This window comes from Botryllus schlosseri, chromosome 11, assembly GCF_051294905.1.
Source record: "Botryllus schlosseri isolate E-star chromosome 11, Bs_hap1, whole genome shotgun sequence".
Taxonomy (NCBI): domain Eukaryota; kingdom Metazoa; phylum Chordata; class Ascidiacea; order Stolidobranchia; family Styelidae; genus Botryllus; species Botryllus schlosseri.
Window position 1 is genome coordinate 274,567 of NC_137246.1, and position 22,316 is coordinate 296,882.

Below are 22,316 nucleotides of genomic sequence, written 5' to 3' on the forward strand. Positions count from 1 at the left end.
ACACCGACCAAATTAATCATATTTTATTCAATCACCGCGACACGCGAGATTTATTTGCCGGGACTTTTGCGATCGATTTATTGCCAGCAAAGCTACTTAAGCCGTATGCAGTCGTTATCAATTACGACCCTAACGCGAAGGGCGGCTCGCATTGGATCTGTATCTTCGCCGATCAAGATGGTACGCACTTTCACGACTCTTTCGGGATTCCGCCTCTGAAGAAGGAGATCTATAGGTTATTGGGCGCGGACGATTATACCTTCACTAGTGTGCAATTGCAGTCTTTACGTTCGTTTGTGTGCGGCGAACATTGTATCGCTTTCCTAATTAGAAAGGGTCAAGGTGTAGGTACCCTCGAATATTTAGATGCTTTTGGTTCTGATAAACGTGTGAATGATCGCCTCGTTTTTGATTTTGTAAACAAAGAAAAATCTACTTTGTGAACGCTCGTGACTTGTATTTTCAGATTGTGTATGTTCAATAAATCTTGTACAGCATACGTTCTACTGTTTTTACGAGCGCTCGGGAGTCGTTGGCATCATAAAGATCGCTACTACCCAGGGAGCAAAAAGAGGTCAACTACGACAGTATGACGCAGACCAGAATCGTCACCTTGCATCGTTTCGTCTGGCCGAACGCGTTGTCAATCCACCTAAAACACGAGCCGGGGTCTCACATACGGATCCGGAGGAACAAATACTATACTGACGTCATGTTTGACGGACACATATTTCCAAACCCCATCGTGTTTACACGCAATTGGATAAATCAACCCACCGCGGAACGACAAGTCAGGACAGGAGAACTATACCGATTCGTCGGCGTGCATACCATTGAAATTAAATGTCAATCCATTGTTGTTCGCGGGAAAATATAATAAATAATACACAAGGCTCGTGTTCAGAGGCGAGGTAGAATCAGGAGTGGAAAAGTACAAGTAGATTTACTCCAGTCTGAGTACAAAGGTCAATCCAGATTCTTTGTTCGTTTTCTCTCAGTCAATCCCCCCTTTTTTGATTGCCGCACACAAGGTCATAAAAGTATTGCTGCAAAAATGAGAATGAGCTAATTCTTACACTGTTTATTATATTGATAATCTTTGTTTGTTTAAGTAAATAGGGTGCATGCGCGAGTTCCGCCCATTTACCTAACTACTAACGATGAGATGGAATTTCGCGGCTCGTGCTCGTCATATCGACATGTGCAACCAAATCACGTTTTTATCCTCTCTCTCATTTCGCGTAATACATAGTGATCATTATTTTCGAACCGTATACCAACAAGATTGTGCTGATGATGAAATTGCGCGTATGCCGAATACCCACAATATTCACAGGCATATTTCGCATACCGAGGTTCGGCACTCATGTATGAAAATTGAACATTGAACATATGACTGCTCTGCTGTTAAATCCCCACGAACATGGTTAGTCGAAAAAGGTAGCGCCAAAGATGAAAAGATTCTTAATTTCGCGAAGGCCCGCTGTTGAATTATGTGAACTCAGCAGATATGATTATTGCATATATAATAGGATCTTATGAAATACGTCGGAGCCGGAGCTACCCCTCAAATAACTGGCTTCAGCTCCGGCTCCGGTTGAATTTTATGTAGAGCTCCGGCTCCGGCTCCAGCTCCGGTAAAAATGCACGGCTCCGGGGCTCCGGCTCCGGCTCCGGCTCCGAAGCCCTGGTAATAAAGCATTACCAATCCGAAGACCGGGCCGTTACATTATTCTATTTTTTGACGGTTGCGACCAAACATTTTTCTTTGGCTTGCTGTAGCTTAGATTATAATACTGAGCAAGAAAAGTTGTCACATTTGAGTTTTTTAGGGTATATGTGTCATAGGTCCCCGGGTCGTGTGCCATTGGACCCACCGGGTGGGGACCGATGATACGTTCGAGCAATAAATTTTGAACGTCCATAACTATTTTTTGATAAGACGGATATTCATGTATATGTGCGCGATAGGTAGAGCTTGTATCAAAGTGCTGAGCCAGCAAAAGATCTGCTGTTCTCGGCTGAACATTTTGGGGCCAGCGATCAGTTTCCAATTTTTGATCCATCGGTACCACATCTCCCCCTTGACCATCTGAGTCATTTCATTGGCTCTAATTGAACTTTGCTTCGATTGTTTGCTTGTATATTTGAAAAGTCTTGAATAGGCTACTTTGATAGTGGAGGATCTGTTACCTCTTCATCACTGGATGATTTTGTACAATGCATTGCTACTATGTACCATTGTCTGTTGTTTTCACGGCGGTATATCTGATATCAGATGAGTGCAACCAAAGCAGTGGTGACAAATAGCGATGTCGGCAGAATTCGTCAGATGCGTTGATGCAACCATTACGATTCGCGAATTTCTTCATCTTCAAGTCCTATAAAATCAGTGACTCGAGTCGAGTCATTTTCCCATTTCAAGAAAATGACTCGATTCAAGTGGAGTCACAAAAAAATCGTGACTCGAGTCGAGTCATGACTCGAGTCATTACAACCCTGATGGCAACCCTACCCTAAATTGCCCTGGCTGAATCGATTCCGCATTTTACTGCGAATTTGTCTGCTTTATTTATCAATAGTTTGAACACTATACGCAGCAGTTGTTTTCTAAACCTACACAGCCCCATTTGCTCTCAACGCCCCATTTTTATCGCCAGCGCCCCCCAATCGCCCATTTCATGGCCAGCGCCCCCTTCACGCTCGCGAACACCCCCAGGGGGCACTGGCGCCCACTTTGGGAACCACTGGTTTAACCGAACATATTGTTAACACCCTGTTAAGATTCGAGCAGTAGGGAGTTTGTCAACCTTAATTCCCTGAAGTAAAATCCCGATAAAATTTGTAAGTCGTCTATGTGTCGTGTGAATACAGATAAGGGAAATAATTCGTACGATGTTTTGTGCATGAAATCTCTCGTGGCTATAATATATATATATATATATATATTGCGTGTAATACAACGTATGGACAATTGGACATTCAGTCAATTAAATTTGCGATCTGAATGCTAATAAGTCGATGTACGTTGACTCAATAAATTTACAAGTCGTGGAGACAGAAACAAAAAGAGTTGTCCGTGTGATCTTCGAATGTGTGTGCTAGACAGGCTTCGTGATACGTCAGCCAACGAACCCTGCGGCGTGGATCGCCGGTCCGTCGAACGGAAAGAAACACGCAACGAATGCTACAAGTAACATTCCTGAGTCAGATTACACAAGTATAACAACAACAAACATTCGCTCTGCGTTAAAGTTGGGTTTTCGAGAAGATCGGCGCGAAAACTACCAGTAGGAACGTGGTGATTTCGAAATCACTACCGAAACTAGGTCCACTTCGAACGGTCGTGTTCTCGCGATTGGTTTTGAAATCATTTCGAAAACGTCACCTAGAACGCACCCTTAGACGTCTCGTATTCTATCCTTCATTTCGGCTGATAATTAAACCTACAGTTACATACGTATAGTGAAGCAGCTCTACGTATGCGCGAGCGATTAAATGCAAACAGATAACAAATGTAATGACTTTGAATTATGCCTGGTAGGCTACTCCGAATAATCACCTCGACTTGTGAATTGACTCGAATCACCTGTATACCTCCTAAAATCGATCGACTCAACTTGACTTGAGTCCAAAGACTCGAGATGTCTGATGACTCGAAGGTAGTGACTTGTTTCTAACACTGGTCTCTGTATTTGAAAATGCAAAATCCAAGATAAATGATGTCGCTCAAGAATAAAAACAACGAATTTAACCATAAATGCAAGTAACAAGTTCCGAGCTATGTTAAATTTACTTGAAGTAGTACAGGACAAATGAAACTTCCAAACCTCTTGAAACAGGTACCAATGAAACTGATTCCGACAACAACACCACTAGAGTACAGTTGCATAATCCACATCAAAGGTCCATCGCATCTAAAAACGTCCTTTCCAAAGAAATTTAACCCGTTGAGTATTCCATCTTCAAGTTCTTACTTACATATATTGAGACAACCATGAAACAAGTACATGAACTGCAAAAATATTGTCATTGCAATGGACAGATCAAATATGTCGTATATATATCAATAATAATATCTAGCTTTTTACCAATCATTCTCTTCCGAAGGTTTGATTTTTTTTCCAGCACATTCCTGCTGTAACATATATGTCAGGGGTGGCCAACCTTCTTGCCATTTACGGACGCATTTCGACTACTCATACTCATGTAGACTACGGCCGCATTCCAGGGTATAGTCGTAATGAACTAACTGACGGACGCCCAATACCTATTTTTAAATGTATATATCCATTTCCAGCGAACTGTAGACTAATCTATTCAATCATATAGGCTTACTTTACTCACCGAAACTGCGGGTGGTCACTGGTCATTTGTCATGTCGATAGTCGCACTTTTTCAGATTCACTTATGAATTTCGTCATTGATATTAGTAGTGGTTTTATATATTACTATCAAGCATTGATCCTTTCTCAGCCCATGTGATCAGATTCACCCGCAGAGTTGAGGTGTTTTCGAAAATTTAGGGCAAGATATAAATGATGATGTATCTTCGGGTGAGCCAATTGTTATTCATCACTTCGGTGTATGCCGCATTACTGCTATTTCTTGGACTCCAATGAGAATTGTCGGCAGAGTGAGGAGCACCCGATTCCGAGTTGGTATTTCTGTATGGGGCGCATCATTTTCCTATGCTGCTCGCATCTGTAGTGTAGTGTGGCTCTGATTACCATGGGCGCTACTATATAAAAGCGAACAATGAAGTCACATTGGATCGCGTGAAGCGTGTGAAGAAAACTTCAGGATTAACTTTCAAGAAATCGGGAGGCAATTCGTACATTCGAACTGCATGTCGACGGCCGCCAACACATACTTATTAAATTGCGTGTCCACGGCCGCACAAATTTCCTTCTACGGCGGCAGGTTGGCCACACCTGATATATATACATGTATACTGAACAGACATGTCTTTATAGATACTAAGACAACAACACCAAGCTGCCGCAAAAAATCAATCAAAAAGAGCAAAGATTTAATGATTACAGTTTCAGTGATAGTGCGGCTTTTGTGAATGATCTGATGTTGGTCTTGTTCCTATTCATCACATTTCCCATCAATGTCGCAGCGGGTTTCCTTTTGTTCTCTTTTCGTGTTCATAGTTGATTTCACCACTTTTTTCGAATTATATGTGCGAGAAATTTTGGTTGTTGCTGATCAATGAAAAGTCTTCAGCGTGACGGATTATATTTTGTTTACCATATTCATTTTGAAGGCGATATATTCCCTTTGTTGTCCCGATGGACTTCAGGATGTCCAGGACTCTTGCCCTATTCCCAGTCGCCGGTTGTGACACTAAATCGAACATCAACCCTAATGTAGGCTAAATATTAAATTGCACGACCCTTAGCATAGAACATAGCATGGTGATAAAACGACTCTGGCAAAAGAGAGGTAAGAAAAATAACGCTGTTACAATGATTTGTTACAAGTCGACAGATCGTATGGCGATCGAGGTGTGTCTGTGCATGTGTACATGAAAAGTGGCAGCGACAGCATCCGTGATCAATTGAACATGATCGAATCGGGATCTTGTTGGTTGATTTGCGCAATGTGTCTGAGAACGTCTTTTTTCGTTATTATCCCGAGAAGCTTCCCGCCGTGCACGACCAGCGTCTGTCTGATTCCTAGCTTTCGAAATATTTCCACCACGATCTCCATGGGAGTGTGGTCCGTCACCGTGATCGGACTGAAGTCGACGATGTTGAACAACGTCACCTTGGTCTGTACTCTCTCTCCCATGCTGGCAAACGAAGTGTCGATCTTGAAAAAGACGCGAGACGTGCTGATGACGCCTTCGTCTCGCTGACGCGCGTTTTCAATTGCCACGATCAAGTCCCTGCGATACACGTAACCGATTAAACGCTGCGACTCTTCGGTGTTGATCACCGGAAAACCGTTGAACTTTGTCGTTTTAATGATTGCCTCGATGTCGCCCACCGTCATTCCTTCCTCCAGAATGGTGGTGAGCGGAGGATCGTTGCGACGAGGTCTCATCACGTCTGTCGCTAACGTCGTGTGAGTAAATTCTTCTTTGCTATCAAGGAACGGATAGCCGTTAAGGTGGATGTGTCCGTCGTAAATACCTTCCTTGCCGAACGCGTCGCCAACCCATTTACTGGTCATGACGGCAGCCATTAATGGCACGATATACTGCAACCCTCCGGTCAATTCGAACATGATCACCACAAGCGACACGGTCATTCTGGTGACGCCGCCCAAGGTGGCCGCGGCGCCCACCATCGCATACAAACCCGGGTTCACGCAACTGGACGTGGGGCCGCAGCTTTGATTCCACAAGAACGCGTTCGGATAATGAGAGACCATCTGTCCGATGCCGACCCCTAGCATTCTGCCAGCGATCGCGCCGACGGCCATGGTCGGGATGAACAGACCGGCCGGGACTTTGATGCCAAACGTGAAGACCGTGATGACCGCCTTGAAAACGAGGGCGATCGCCAGTTGCCACAGAGCGGTCCGAAGCCCGCTGCCGATATCCACGGGGGAGGGTTCCGAGTCGAGTGAGGTTTCATTCCCGAAGCGATAATCACAAATGTCACTCCAACTGTCCGCGCCACATTCGCGAAACAACTCGGCGATCAACTGACTCGTGTTTTTCCTCGTGTAAGGGTTGGGGTAGGAGGCAAGGGCCGTGATCAGAGTCACGACGACCACCTCGGAAATAGGATACTGGCCGAGACGCGAATTTTTGCGAAACTTGCACCAGAGCAAGTTGGCGTGATTGAAAAAGGCGCCATAAAGACCTCCAAATACGCCAAGCAAAACGAACGGGATCAGCTCGAAGATAAACCAGGGCTTGTTGTAGGTGACGTAGAACATGACCAGGTGCGAAGTGCCGAACGGGTTGATGGAGCGAAGTATGAACGCTGCGACCAGAGCGCAAAAGAACGATCTCCACAGCGTCTTGAGGGGGAAATAATAGCTGACTTCCTCCAGACTGAAAAGGACTCCGCCGATCGGAGCGCCGAACGCCACCGAGACTCCGGCAGCGGATGCAGCCGACAAAACTTCTCGCCTCTTGGCTTCATTTTTGCCGTACTTTGGAAAAAGATGGGCGAATATATTACCGCAGCAGCAAGCCACGTGGACCAGGGGACCCTCTTTTCCCAAACTCAGACCGGACGCGACCGCCAACGGCGAAGTGACGGACTTGATGAGCAAGGTCCATTTGCCGAGATAACCACGAATGATGAAACCGCTCAAAATCGTCTTGACCTCTGGAATACCGGACCCACAAGAATAAGGAGAAAACATCCTCACGAGAAGCACTGCAAAAGTGGCCAAAAGCACGGAAATTATGACGTACGCTGCATAATCCGCCATGTACCGCCCCGTTTGGGCGATGTCAGAACTGAAAAAGATCTCGTGCCACGTCTTCCATTGTGGGCACGACGTTTGGTTTTGCGTGAAATTGGCGCTCCAACAGCACGACTCCTTGTTGAGATAGAATTTGTCCGGACAGATCCCGTCCTTCAAGTCGATCATCCATTTAGACGAGATGTCTATGACGCCGGCGCAAGTCCCGGCCGCCAGACCAACCAGCAGCACCACGATCCAGCCGGACCATGCGTCGTGTAGTCCCATCAACATGGTGTAGCAGGACTCCTTCTTTCTGTGCAAGATCTGACGATGACGCAGCCTGTCCCGGGACATTTCTCGGAGCCAGTCGATGGTGTGGAAGTCATCGTAGGTCCCGATCTCGTCCCAGCCGACGCCCATCCGGCCGTCCAGGGCGTCGAGTAGGTGTCTGGAAGACGACGATTCCGCATCATGCTTGTTATTGAGGAAGGAAGCGTTTCCTATCAGAGGCACGTCTTCTTCCTGCAAAATGAAAGGAAACTCGATGAGGCAAAGGAATATGACTGGATCGTGAAGCAGTAAGAACGTAGGCCTGTGCACGTTAGTCATATTTAATCAAGGATCATTGGCCAGTAGACGGGGCGTATCTAGCCGAAAAAAACGGGGGGTACCTTTAGAATAGGGGGGTGTTTTTAAAAGGAGAGTGTGTTCCTAGTTCTAACCGATTGATCAGCTTAAATGTATGCAGAAATGCAGATATTACCACGGTCAGATAATCTTACTCGCTTTGCACCGCTGCCCACCACAACTACTATTATGACCAATTAGTGAAATGCAAAGATAAATGTTTTCGTGATTTCCTTGAGGAATAGAGATTAATTTGAAAATCCAATTATTTATCAATCATACTGCTTCAAAGTACATTTTGCAATAATTTTTTTTTGCGCAAACTGAATCCTACATGGATTTTCAAGTCCGCTCCCCCCCAATTTTGTTTCGTCCGTAACTTTTTTTTCTTCGAGTTATGAGCGAAAATGTTGATTTTTTTCAATTCCTTGGCATCAAAATTGTATAATTAGACATTTTAATTGATTCTCCACCATCATTACAGCAAAAAATATGGATTTTAAAGATTATTGCATGCAGCGCCACCTAGTGACATGAGAATTTTGAATCTCATTATCTTTTGAACCGATGTAAATTTTTTAATCTAATTTTTTTTAATGTACCCAGAATTCAAAAAAGAACAACATTTGTAAATATTGGACAATTCTGAGGGTATGCATTACAGCCCCTGTTCAGTTATAATGGAATTAGCCGGATTCATCGCCGTTAGCAGACGATTTAAACAGGTGATCAGCAAGCCGCCACCATCATAATCAGTCAAGCATGGTCGATTACACAATCAAGCGCCGTGATTTTATGATTACTAGTCTTCTCGCCATTCTATGGTCGATGGTACGCCCACTCTGCAGCAGCCACTTTCAAACGCATTTAGACAAATCTTAACAACTTTCCTGTGATCTTATTGCAGGCTCATTGACGTCTCTACAGAACGAGACATGGATACGCAGCATTTGTGAGATTTCCCAAATTATGGACAACCTTAACGAGCATATATTGAAATGCTCCATTGTCAGGATCAGACCCCGCTCCCAAATTTGGATCAGACAAATGACCGGTATTTCTGCACCTAATTTGCATTGACAGTATGAATATCACATTAATGGCTTTCAATGAAAAAATATTCTTAAAATCGCAGTCGACGTAACTTATATACAAACAAATATTATTTTCATAATTGTTCATGCTGATATTCATATTTCAAAATATTAGAGTAGTAACATATATACAGTATGGTCGGTAGGCTATAGATCAGTGGTTCTCAACCTGGGGGGCGTAAAAGCATCTGAAGGGGAGCACAAAGAAGCGGTCAACTGAAAAATTTTTTCGCGCTCTGCGCGCTTAACCTCTAATTCAAGTGTGTTTCTCTATATATAAACCAATTTTAATATTTTTGAATTCTCTCATCAACAGCAGGGCTGTGGAGTCGGTAAATTTTACCACCGACTCCGGCTCCGACTCCGACTCCACACATTTTCAATATACCGACTCCGACTCCTGAGTCTTTAAACGTACCGACTCCGACTCCTGGGTCTTTAAACGTACCGACTCCGACTCCGGCATTATTACCAATTTTCTTCGAAAATTATATGCCACATTGTCGGTTGAATGACAATCATACAACCACTAAATTTATGCAAACATATGATTAACGGTGGCATGCTAAATTGTTTCATTGTGGCACAGCTCGAATTATCCGCTATGCAATTAACACGAAAGAAAGATTTGCTAAATATCCTTCCTTTTTCAGGTTTTTATAACATGGACTCTCTAATATCCTGAAATGTATGAATCATTCAAATATGGCAGATATCCAATCCTGCATAATAAAAATGTAGAGAAAAAATCCAAGTGTAGCTCCTGTGTATGAGTCAGCAACTAATAAAGAGATTGAGCTTACGAATTTTGTCATTGCACACTATCCTGATTACAAGCACACACACTTTTACTACTAATAGACATTGGTCATAAATGGAATTTAGTTAAGTAGTCAAAAACCATAGCCTATGTCTAGTCTACATGTAGTTAATCAAGTATTCAAGGATTGAGACTTGCAGTCTTTCTTAATCATTTGTTCGACCCAAACAGCTAAGCTACACTACAAATATTTTTAATTCTGTCCAGTGGGAAGCATCGTTCGGTCATATTTACATCATTCTTACAATTTTACAAAACCAGCCGATGCATTTGCTCCGTCACAGTAACATGGTATAATTCCAAAAATTGCATGAATTTTGACTGCATCGCGAAGACTCATCTTGCGATTTTCTTCCCCTCCGCAACTGAGTTGTAATTTGCAAGTAATGTCTAATTTTATCTATATCAGGGGTGGGCAACTTTTTCGGAGAAAGGGACACCTGAGATTTACTAATTATTGCGCGGGCAACTGGAATGTTGATAACCTCTTTTTGTCGTCGATAGGAGCGAACCGAATTTGGTTACATTGCAAACAGGACTTATAATAATACGCTCTAAATTGATAACAATATGTCATGCAACTGTGCAGTGCGCAATCAGGCCATGGTCGCGCAAAGCGCGAAATTTTTTTGCAAGATAACGACTGAATTAGGCCATATCAATAAATATGTCGCTAACATACATTGGGGGTCGCATCTGTATACTACTGGGCTCATTCAGCAAGGACAGGATTATTCGACGTTTAGACATAGCAAAATCGACGGTATCAGTGAACATGCCTCTATCATTTTCTGCAAATGTTTTGTCGACGATCACGCTGCGAGTGCACAAGCGAAGCCGCATGTTGGAGGACACGTTATCTCCTAATTGCGAATAGTTAGACTCAATTCTGTGAATAATATGTATTTATAATTTTCAGAAGGGGACTCAAATACTGAATGCAAGAAATCTAGTGACAATGAATCATGCGAAGTACCGAGAAAATTTCAAGTCAAATAAATCTGCTATGAAATATTCTACTTTATGGTCATATACGAAGATCTGGGATATATGTTGCTGGCCCCTGGATACGTCAATGCGTCAGAACTGTTGTTTTAGTCATCATCAAATTTTGTCATTTAGTCATCATTTAGTCATGCTAATCAAATTTTGGTTGGCCTTGCAATTGTACCTGATGCCATAAATAATTTCGAGAATTACCTCGCAGGCCACACCTAACCTTCTCCTGTGCCAAATGTGGCCTGCGTGCCACGGGCTGGTCGCCCCTGATCTGTATGGTTATTAATAACAGTGATTGGTGGTACATAAAAATGATATTGAAAGTTCTTTGAAAGCAAATGTTTTCATGATAGAGAAGTTGGAGTCGGAGTCGGAGTCGAAATCAGGGTCATTCTCACCAACTCCGACTCCGACTCCAGTCAGTATTTTCCCACCGACTCCGACTCTGACTCCGACTCCAGCTATTATAGTTTTCACGACTCCGACTCCGACTCCATCAAGCGAAAATTACCCCGACTCCGACTCCACCGACTCCGACTCCACAGCCCTGATCAACAGTCATCACCTTCCATGCCATCAAACAATCTCTTGGGGTTGCTCGCATCCCCATTGGATTTTGTGCTATGACGATAAGGGGGGGCGCGAAATTTTTCACTATCAAAACAAGGTTGAGAACCACTGCTATAGATAGTCTGCCTTTTTCCATACAGGTACCAGCATATTACGTCTACAGTGTTGTGGTGTGTGTATGGAGAGGGGAGGTTGCTTTGAGGTGGTGTATTTCACGTGGTGAAGACGCAGTTGGTCGTATTTACCAATTCAGACAGTGTTGTCAGGTGGTAGGCCTAACTGTCTCATATGAGTACGAGGATTACAAGCAGACATGGGGTAATCGCGATTAGTAATCGTAATCGATTACGACGATTACAGCATTTTCAAGTAATCGAAATTGCAATCGATTACATTCGAAAAAATTCCAAAGTAATCGTAATCGTAATCGACTACTTCGCATATCTAATCGATTTCTTAGTGAAAGAACGATTACTTTTTTTTATTTTTACAAGGACGATGACATAACTGAACATTCGTGAACATACCAAGCAGTGTTGGGATCAAGTCACTACCTTTGAGTCACGAGTCATCGCGAGTTATTGCACATTTTGACTCGAGTCAAGTCAAGTCAATCGATTATCAAAGGTGACTCGAGTCAAGTCAAGTCACTCGTTTTTTGGAGGTGACTCGAGTCAAGTCAAGTCAAGTCAAGTCACGAGTCAAGTCACAATTCAAGTCAAATTGCATTTTCGAAGTATGAGTGATCATTCAAATACATTATATATATTTTACTGGCTATGTTAAAGAGATCAATTGGTCATTTATCTTGAATCAAATAACGAATATAAAGTTAAATATACATGCAAAAATGCGTTGTATCGCTCACGCACACGTAGAACTGCTAATAAAATACGAAAGTAACTGTATAGCTACATCAGGGGTGTCAAACGTACGACCCGCCAAATGATTTCATTCGGCCCGCAAAGAAATTCTGAGTATGTGGTGAAGATTGCGTGATTTTATCCAACACATTTCTTGAATTTGCAGTAAGAAATACCACTAATAAATATTCCTTCAAGATAGCAAATTTCGAGTATGGTCATAGGCCAGATTATAACAACCCGACAGCGGAGTTGTGATTGTAGTTATCGTCAGGAGAGAATCGCTGACATTAACACCCAATTCCGAGAATGCGAAAAAGTGCATATACTGAGTTTAGGGTTAGTAATATTTAGGAATCATTTGACTGGTGCGGCCCGCGAGTGATCTGTATATTTGAATTCGACCCGCTACGTCAGTTGAGTTTGACAACTCTGATCGACATGATATACATTCTCTTATTACCAGCAAAAATAGAGGATCGAATACGAAGGCTCGAGATGATGAAAGAAATTGATATCGTACAATACACTAGCCATCTATACACATCGGTGAGGATATAAATACATAAAATATATTTATTAGATTTAAATCATACAAGAGGGTTGGTAAAGGTGATCGCCGTGCAATGTAAGGACAGAGCCGTCCAATAAACAGAGATACGGTGCTATTAAATTAATCTGCTACTACGACAAGGCAAGCTAGTGATCATTTCGTATGCGGTCAGTGTATATGTGATGTAACAATGCAGGATCAGCGAAACGTGCAATCAGTGAATGACTGGTTGCTCTCACAAGTTACAATGGCGTATCGTGAATAATCCGAACATGCACAGAATACATTGATTTAGTCGACACCGTTTACTTGATGACTTGAAATTGACTCGAAAATTTTGCTCCGAGTCACGAGTCAATCCACATTTTTAAAGCGCCGAGTCAAGTCAAGTCATTCGAAAAAGTTGACTCGAGTCTGACTCGAGTCAAGTCATGACTCGAGTCATCCCAACACTGATACCAAGAGATATTATACCAGGTTCGCGATAGCACACACGTTTGATTTCCAAATGCTATTGCTCATTGTTACGTCAGAAGTAGCATATTAGCTTTGCTCGTCATTGCGTAAGTATCCACAGTAAATAGATATCCGATGTACGTAGCCTACATTAGTGTGATTGTAAGAACACCCGCCGTGCTGTATATCAGGTTATCAACACGTTCCACACGCCACTCCCTCGCAGCAGGATAATTAATTTCCACTCTGCCTAGTTCAAAATAGTAACCTATGTATTGATGTTTGGCTATGCTTATTGCTTAGTTAAACGCAGTTTGACCGTTGCTTCTTGGCGAGCAGTAGGCTTATGTACTACGTACGTACACCGGACAAAGATTTGAAATTTTGTACTCGCCAAATAAAACATTACGGTTTCCACAAGGAAGCAGTGAAAATCAACAGCTAATGATACATATAACCGAGCCGTCTTTGCCGTTTCCCGTAACGGCAGCTTGCAGTACATTATCTGTATGAAGTTGAAGGCATAATTTTATGTTCGCTTCATCGGGTCCCGGCGGCATCTTATTCTCATTTGACTCTACTTGAAACGTGCGTCAATCGTTATTTCACAATTCTTTACTCAACATTGGGACCTGCCGCCATGGCCATGGGCTTCTATACCATGTTAGCGTGGGTTGTGGCTAGAATCTGGACCTAATCAGCAATTCGTCCCCGATTTCAAACTTTGGTCTTTGGCCCCATAGGGTGGTATTTTCAAGTTGAAGACTAAATTTCGTCAACATTATTAATTATTGCATTATATTAATATTAATGTTTAATCCTCTCTCAGCCCCGATGGTCAGATTTACCTGTAGAGCTGGGAGCACGTAATTCATAATTATAACGTCCGATATCTTGTTATAATTACTTTAGTTTATGTTGTTAATTCGTGACCTCTGGTCTGTTATATAATCAAAGGATATTAAAGTGGCGCAAGAAATTTGGTGATACGCACACACAAATTGTCATGTCTTTAAAACTCTGTGGGTTCCCGGGTGGCATTTGCATTATGAGATTAGATTGGAAGGACCGTACTATTAGTCACGTCCACCCAGCGTGGCTATTGACAATGGACACATACCCTAAGTTTCGACCAAGGTCTTTCTTTAGTAGCACACTTCGTGAAGTCGCATGTGGGTCGAAACTGCGTACAGCTTTTGGTGTGTCGTGGCACGGTATTGACTGGCACCTAAATGCCTATTACTAGAAATTAGGATTGCATTTACCACAAAAATCAATTTAAAACAGACATGTTTAAAACAAGGCCCTTGTTTAAAAAATGTTTTTTTAACCACGACGTCACGAATATAAAATTGTGACGTCCTAGGGGATTGATATTGACAATTGAAAATATAGGGTAAATATAGCTCATATGACGAAATATCTGGACTATTAGGGTGGAGTGAAAAATGGAAAATTTTGAATTTCAAAACGGACACTTGATATGTGGTGCCAAATTGAAAAAAAATAATTTCTATAATAATATTGGGTTCGTGCACCCTCTAGTGGTCGTGCAATTGCACCGAACGAGCCAAAAATAGCTAATTTCGCTATATATTGATGACCGCTTCCGCTAGAAAGCTGATTTTGGGCTCAAAAGATGCGGAAGCAACAAGTTTCTATCTCACTTCCACAGAACTTTGTCTTAAAAATGAACAGAAAAAAAGTTACGAGCAAATTATTGATTTTTTGACCATTTTTTCGGTAAAATTAGGCACTGAAGCAAGGTACGAGGCCAAAAGCGTGTAGTGATCGATCTTATGACTGACAACTCCATATTGGAAACACATAAATTGCTAATTCATATTGAAAACACAAAACCATCAATTCCATGTTGAAAAAAGATATATTTCGAAGATGATTTCACTACCAGAGTATTAGTCTGCACAAACTTTGAAATCTTGTTTTGTATTAAAGGATTTCATCTGTTTTTGAGACTACAGTTTCTCTCTGATTAAGTCATCTCTACGTTTAAATCCCGACACATGGGCAGATGCTTTGGTCACCACTTATACGTCTCTTTCCACTGCCTGGTTGTGCCAAGGATGTTTGAGGAGATGACCTTAGATTTTCCATCTCGAGATATGGTGAGTTTTTTATTGCTGGTGGGTGGTGGCTGTTCCATATCTTTTAGATTCAAGTTGACAATTTATTGCTAGGATTCGGCCTTGATGTTTATAATTGGGATTTTAAACAATCTGATTCTAGTGTCAACGTTGTTTTTATGTTTCGTTTCATTAACATACCCTCCTTCAAAGCCACCAATTGGAATCTGGTATTCTGTTTGATCTGCTCATAATTGTAATCTTGCAAGTCTTCCGAGGGCTTCATCATCATCACCGAGGATTCCCAAAAGACATTATCCGGATGTGCAGAATATGCTTTTTCTTGTAGCAAAGGTAGTGCAAGGTTGCGAATTCATGTATTAGAAAGCTTTGTAATATGGGAAACTATGTTGCACAAGTTTTTAGCACCATCAACAATGGAATTGTGCCTTTTTATTTCAAACCGTGACGGAAAATAAAACTCCATACAGAATTAAGCAAGATAGTACAGATTGCTTGATGGATGACTCTGTCCCACATGTATGCTATGTATAGAACCTCCAAAAATCTGGAAATCCGAACTAACTTACTCAATTCTGCATGGAGGTTTATTTTCCGTCATGGTTTGAAATAAAAATGCACAATTATGGATGACTCAGTCCCACATAGAACATGCCGAATTTTGAGTTTCTATGTGCGACAAAGTCATCCATCAAGCAATCTGAACTATCCTGCTCAATTCTGCATTGAGGTTTATTTTCCGTCATGGTTTGAAATAAAAAAGCACAATTCCATTGTTGATGGTGCTAAAAACTTCTGCAACATAGTTTCCCATGTTACAAAAGCTTTCTAATACACAATTCGTAACCTTGCACTGTCTTTGCTACAACAAAAGGCATGTTTTGCACATCTGGGAATGCTCGGTGATGATGATGAAGGCCTCAGAAGACTTGCAAGTCTATAACTATGAGCAGATCAAACAGAATATCAGATTCCAATTGGCGACTTAGAAGGAGGATATGTTAATGAACCGAAACCTAAAAACAGTGTTACCACTAGAATGAGATTGTTCAAAATCCCAGTTATAAACATCAAGGCCAAGTCATACCACCGAATTGTCAACTTGCATCTAAAGAGGCGGAACATCCACCAGCAATCAAAAGCTTTTCATATCTTGAGCTGGAAAATCTAAGGTCATCACCATTAAGGATCAATCATCCTTGGCACAACCAGGCAGTGGAAAGAGACGTTAAAGTGGTGACCGAAGCATATGCTCATGTGTCGGGATCTGAACGTAGAGATGGCCTCATCACACAAAGACTAAAATCTGGAAAGCAGATGAAATCCTTTATTACGAAACAAGCTTTTAAAGTTTGTGCATACTAATACTCTGGTAGTGAATTCATATTCGAAATATATCTTTTTTCAATATAGAATTGATGTTTTTGTGTTTTCAATATGGATTTGCAATTTATGTGCTTTTAAAATGGAGTTGTCAGTCATAAGATCAATCACTACAAGCTTTTGGCATCATAGCCACTGCTTCAGTGCCTAATTTTACCTAAAAACAGCCTAAAAATCAATAATTTGCTTGTAACTTTTTTTCTGTTCATTTTCAAGACAAAAGTTCTATGGAAGTGAGATAGAAACTTGTTGCTTCCGCATCTTTTAAGCCCAAAACCAGCTTTCTAGCATAAGCGGTAATCAATATATAGCGAAATTAGCTATTTTTGGCTCGTTCGGTGCAATTGCACGACCACTAGAGGGTGCACGAGCCCAAAATTATTATAGAATTTTTTTTTTTTTAATTTGGCACCACATATCAAGTGTCCGTTTTGAAATTCAAAATTTTCCATTTTTCACTCCACCCTAAGTGGACTATAACTGTTGAACAGACGATTTTGAGGGTTCCAACCATCCCATATCGATGTACGTCGGCCAAATCGGGTGGTAATTGTCCGTAGGCTCATACAAAATGTTTTTTGGAAAGTGTTTACACAATTATGGCATAATGTAATAACTTTAAAAACCCAATTTAGTTCTTTTTAAAGCCTTTGTTTTTAAAACACCGTTTAAAACATGTTTTAAACAAAGTGTTTTAAACAATTATTTGTTTTAAATACAACCCTAGTATAAATTATGTATGACTTTTTTTAGGGGTAGACGTATGCATTTCAAAATCAAGCTATCCAGAGAGAATTTTCAAGTTATTTAAATGTCTCGAAAGACTGTATAATTTACGTTGGTTCACGAAATACTTTTGAGTCCCCTTCGATCTCCCTCCCTACCCTGTTGGGAAATTTGGGAGCCGGCGGTTATGGACCTGGCAAGAATGCAAATCGTTGGGTGCGATAAATCAACCTCTATAAAAATGGGCAATCAGTACACCATGACGTAAAAAGCCAATGACGCATCTTTTTTAAGGGGCTAGGCTACCCAAGAAATGGAAAAAAAATCAAATTTTTTTTTATTGTTGATATTTGTTGTATTAGATGTCATCTTTCCTATACCGTACCCAAGTATTATAATGATTGAATTCACCTAAGTGTCACAAATTGACTTTTTTCATGAGATTATGTAGTCAATCTCCCCCCATAATTGTGAACTCGGCTACAACCACCGCGAATATCCGAGCCCTTATTACCTACGCACGTCGCTGTCGATCTAGTGCTTTTGAGGATATCTATGGTGTAATCAACGATGCGTTACAACAGATCAAAACAAACGGTATGCCGGTCTCAGCACTTTGCAGCTGGTGGTTCGTAGGTTCTCAGTGACTGGGTTTGGTGACTGTTTTTGTCAATCAAAGCTGATATTGATCACTGTTAGAGGCTGGATTGGAGTGTCACATCTATCACAGTGTTATTTGATGTGTCATGGCATTTGTCAAGACATGCAATTGACCACGGAATCGGATTTTGTTCGAGCCATTCACCGTTTTATGGTCGACTATTGCAAAACGTGGGAAATCAAGGGGGGGAAATGGGAAGTCAAAGAATGGAAATCTACTCATTCAGAATTGTGAACGAATGGACAGGGCTGTCAAAAGCAGAAAACATGGCAATACAGAAGGAAAATATAGCATCTTGGGATGCTTCTCCGGATGAAACTGTTCATTTTATTTTATAAGTGAAGGGTCTCTCCCTTTAGGTTCAACTAACTCAAAAATTTTCAATTTTTTTTCCAGAGAATAACCCTTGTTGAAAAAAAAGAGTTTCATCCGGAAATTTGGGGTAATCTGAATCTATTATAAGCACCAAGAAAAAATTTCACTCAAAAATTTGGCCAGAAAAAAATTAACAAAAAAATAGTTTGAAAAATCATAAAATCGGATGAAAGTCAAAAAAACGCTGACCATTTTTCACTAAATTTTCACCAAAGTTCGAATGTCCAACACAGCACCTTGTGTCAAAATTTCAGCAAGATTGCTTCATTAGTATCAAAGTTATGGTTATATGACTGATTTCCCAATTTGAGGGGTAGCCTAGCCCCTTAAAGGAAGTTTGTTATCTCATTAGACCTTTTCAGCGCAATCCATATATTGTCTTCCGATATAACTACTAAGATGCAAAATAAATGTAATCGTGAGTAATCGTGATTACTTTTCCAATGTAAAGGTCATCGTAATCGACTACTTCCTGATTTTGCTGTAATCGTAATCGTAATCGCGTCATTCAGAAGTAATCGTAATCGCAATCGATTACATTCATGAAGTTAATCACCCCATGTCTGATTACAAGTGCACCCTTCTATGCAATATGTTTATATTTCATTACTGCTAGGGAGATTATGCTCGCTTCCAAATTGTTGCGCTTCAGAGTGCAAATCGCTCCTAGAAAGCTGAATTATCTAGATCAGTGGTTCTCGAACGCTGCTCCGTGGCAAGTTTCTTGCGGGTTCCACAGATGTAAACAGGAATTTTGTATCTCAATTCCAAAATGCAATAATTGAAAGGTATAAAATGTCAAATGTTAATCCTTACATGGTAGGCAGTATTCCATGTGCCATTAACTCATGCCAACAATTAATTGGAGAAACCAGAAACTACATCTAATTTTGAATTTATCTAACTACATCTAATTTTGAATTTATCTAACTAAACAATTGAAATAGCACATTTTCCAATTAGCTATCAAATAGAAAAAAATTGAAATTGAATGAGTCTAGGTTATCCAGTGTCTATCAACACCACATTTCCTCACACTGTGGATTCAATTTACAACTCAGGTCACACCATCCGCTTCTCTACAAGAGTTTCATTGGCAATGCACTAACGTCAAACGCAGGGGTGGCCAACCTTTTTGCTATTCGCGGCCGCATTTCGATTAGGCTACTCATGTAGCATTCCCGGGCATAGTAGTAATGAATTGACTAGACGGCAAATACCCATGTAAGTCATGTTAAACTGTCCATGTCCATCAGGGATGTTCAAAAATAACTTTTTTTCCAAATTTCACTCGCTTAGTGACAAAATTCCAAGGTTGCCTAAAAAAACGCTGCACACCAAATTTGGGTCAATTCCGACCAGTAAAGGCCGTACAATCTTAAATTGAAATTTCCACCATTTTTGAATTCATAGTAGGCTATTTACGGCGAAAAATTTCGACACTTCGATATGACCAAATATCATGTTCCAGGCATGCCTGAAGGGAATGTGATGGTTTTTTTCACGGGTTTACATCTTGATACTGGGCTGTGACAGAGTTGAGATAATGAAATTGCTAATTAATGAAAAATTAATTTGACACTGATTTGCTGGAAATGAGTCAACGAAATTGAAGTAGTCCCGTTAGATGGTGATATATATTAGCAAATAAAATACTTCCAAGGTTGAAATCGGGCACCATGAAGAGAAAATGAACTGACGCACTGGTAAAATACAGCAAAATATATTTTCCAGGTTGATATCGATACCTGAACCTGAATGTATCTTTTGACGATGTTTTGGCTGTTTTCTTCGCAATGCGTATTGATATTTGCTTTTCACGACTAATATATACCTCCACCAGGCGAATGACAAATGCTGTGGCATTATTTTCTAATTTTTGCCGATCGGCATCATCATAGGCCATTTTTATGTACCGTAGTGAACTCGCGCCAACCAATAATGGGATGCTTGACGTATGTCATGTTGCCAGTTGGCTGATAATAATGATGACATATCTTCCTCATATCAAAAAATCTTCTGAACCACTCCATATCATCCTCGAGATTTGGTGGTAAAAAAGACCCGGTGAAAGAAAGCACTCCCAAGGAATGGGAAGGGCTAGAATGAGCCACGGCATAAAGATCAGCATTGAAAATGAACTGTGACATTGAGCACTAGGCGAAGTGGATGTCAGTTTTAAGAGACCGCAACTGCGTGTCGTTCGGCATTCTCCTACATGTTCATTACATCGCATGGTGTCTAATCGCATTGTGTGTGTCTCGATCGGATGAAAATATAATCTCCAGGTTATTATTGATTATTGTCTTTCCATACAATTGTCTTCACTTAGCGTAGTAATACGGCAATGCACTTTATTCCGGAGTGCTGAGCGCTGTTGTCCACAGGCTCATCTGCTCTGATTACGTGAAATTCACACTGGTGCGACAAAAGATATCGCTGCTAGTCTGGGAAATATATTTTACTGTATTTTACCTGCTTGGGAATTTATTTTATTTATTTCAGTGCATAAAGTATTCATATGCTATGTATATCACTATCGTTTTCACGGGGCTCTTTCAATGTAGTTTCAGCTTATCAGTGTCATATTCATTTTTCATATATTAGCAATTTCATCATCCAAACACGATCACAGGCAAGATGTAAACGCGTGAAAAAAGCATCACCTTCCCTTCAGGCATACCTGAACATGATATTTTGGTCATATCGAAGTGTCGAAATTTTTCACCATAAATACCGTACCTACTATAAATTCAAAAATGGTCGAAATTTCAATTTAAGATTGCACGGCTTTTACTGGTCGGAAATGACCCAAATTTGGTGTGTAGCGTTTTTTTAGGCAACCTGACAATTTTATCATTAAGCGAGTGAAATTTGGAAAAGAAAGTTTTTTTTGAACAACCCTAATGTCCATTTCCAGTGAACCCCGGATTATTCTACTTTTTCATATCGGATTATTCTACTTTTTCATATCATTTACTGTATGTACCGAAATCGCAAGTGGTCATATTATGAACAGTTACTGGGTCCGCTTAGTTGCGCCATGCGCGAAAATATTTCCAGATTCACAAATTATTTCGTCATTATTATCAGTAACAGTAGTTTCACATGTTGGTATCAAATATTTATCCTTTCTCAGCCCATGTGATCGGATTCACCTGTAGAGTTGATGGGAGTGTTTTTTATAACTGGGCAAGTAGTAAATGATGATGGATCTTCCGGTAGGTCAATTGTTGTTTGTCACTTTGTTACATGCTGTTATTTCTTGACCTCCCATCAGGAATGTTGGTATATAGTGGAAACTATTAGTGGAAACTAAACATTCCAGAAACAAATTTCTTTCCTGAGGAGTCCACGATTCCAAGTTGGTTAGAGCGCATCATTTTCGTCTGCTGCTTACATATATAGGCTATTGTGAGGCTCATGATTGCAAAGGGCACTACTTTATTAAAATAGAGCACAGAAAATTTCTAGATTAATTGAAATCCGTCAAAAATTTGGGAGTCAATAAGTACATCCAATTTACATGTGGACGGCCGCCAATACATAGCGCATTAATTGAATTATGTATCGACGGCCGCACAAATTTCCTTGTACTGCCGCAGGTTGGCCACCCCTGGTGTAACGATATATGCTTAGCTAGGCCTATGCAAAGCGTGTCTTAGGTTTATTAGAACCAGCTAAAAATCTTGCCTTTGAAGATATAT

At 40.9% G+C, this 22,316-nt stretch overlaps 1 protein-coding gene across 2 annotated transcripts in view; it reads right to left on the minus strand.

Moving 5' to 3' along the window:
- Nucleotides 1–3,774: 3,774 nt before the first annotated feature.
- Nucleotides 3,775–22,316, minus strand: part of LOC145450916 (H(+)/Cl(-) exchange transporter 4-like) — a 30,463-nt gene continuing 11,921 nt past the window's right edge. For both annotated transcript variants that reach the window (XM_080329410.1, XM_080329411.1), the window contains exon 2: nt 3,775–7,899. In XM_080329410.1, the coding sequence (XP_080185536.1) occupies nt 5,563–7,899 (2,337 nt within the window). In that variant the 3' untranslated portion in view covers nt 3,775–5,562. The remainder of the gene's footprint in view (nt 7,900–22,316) is intronic.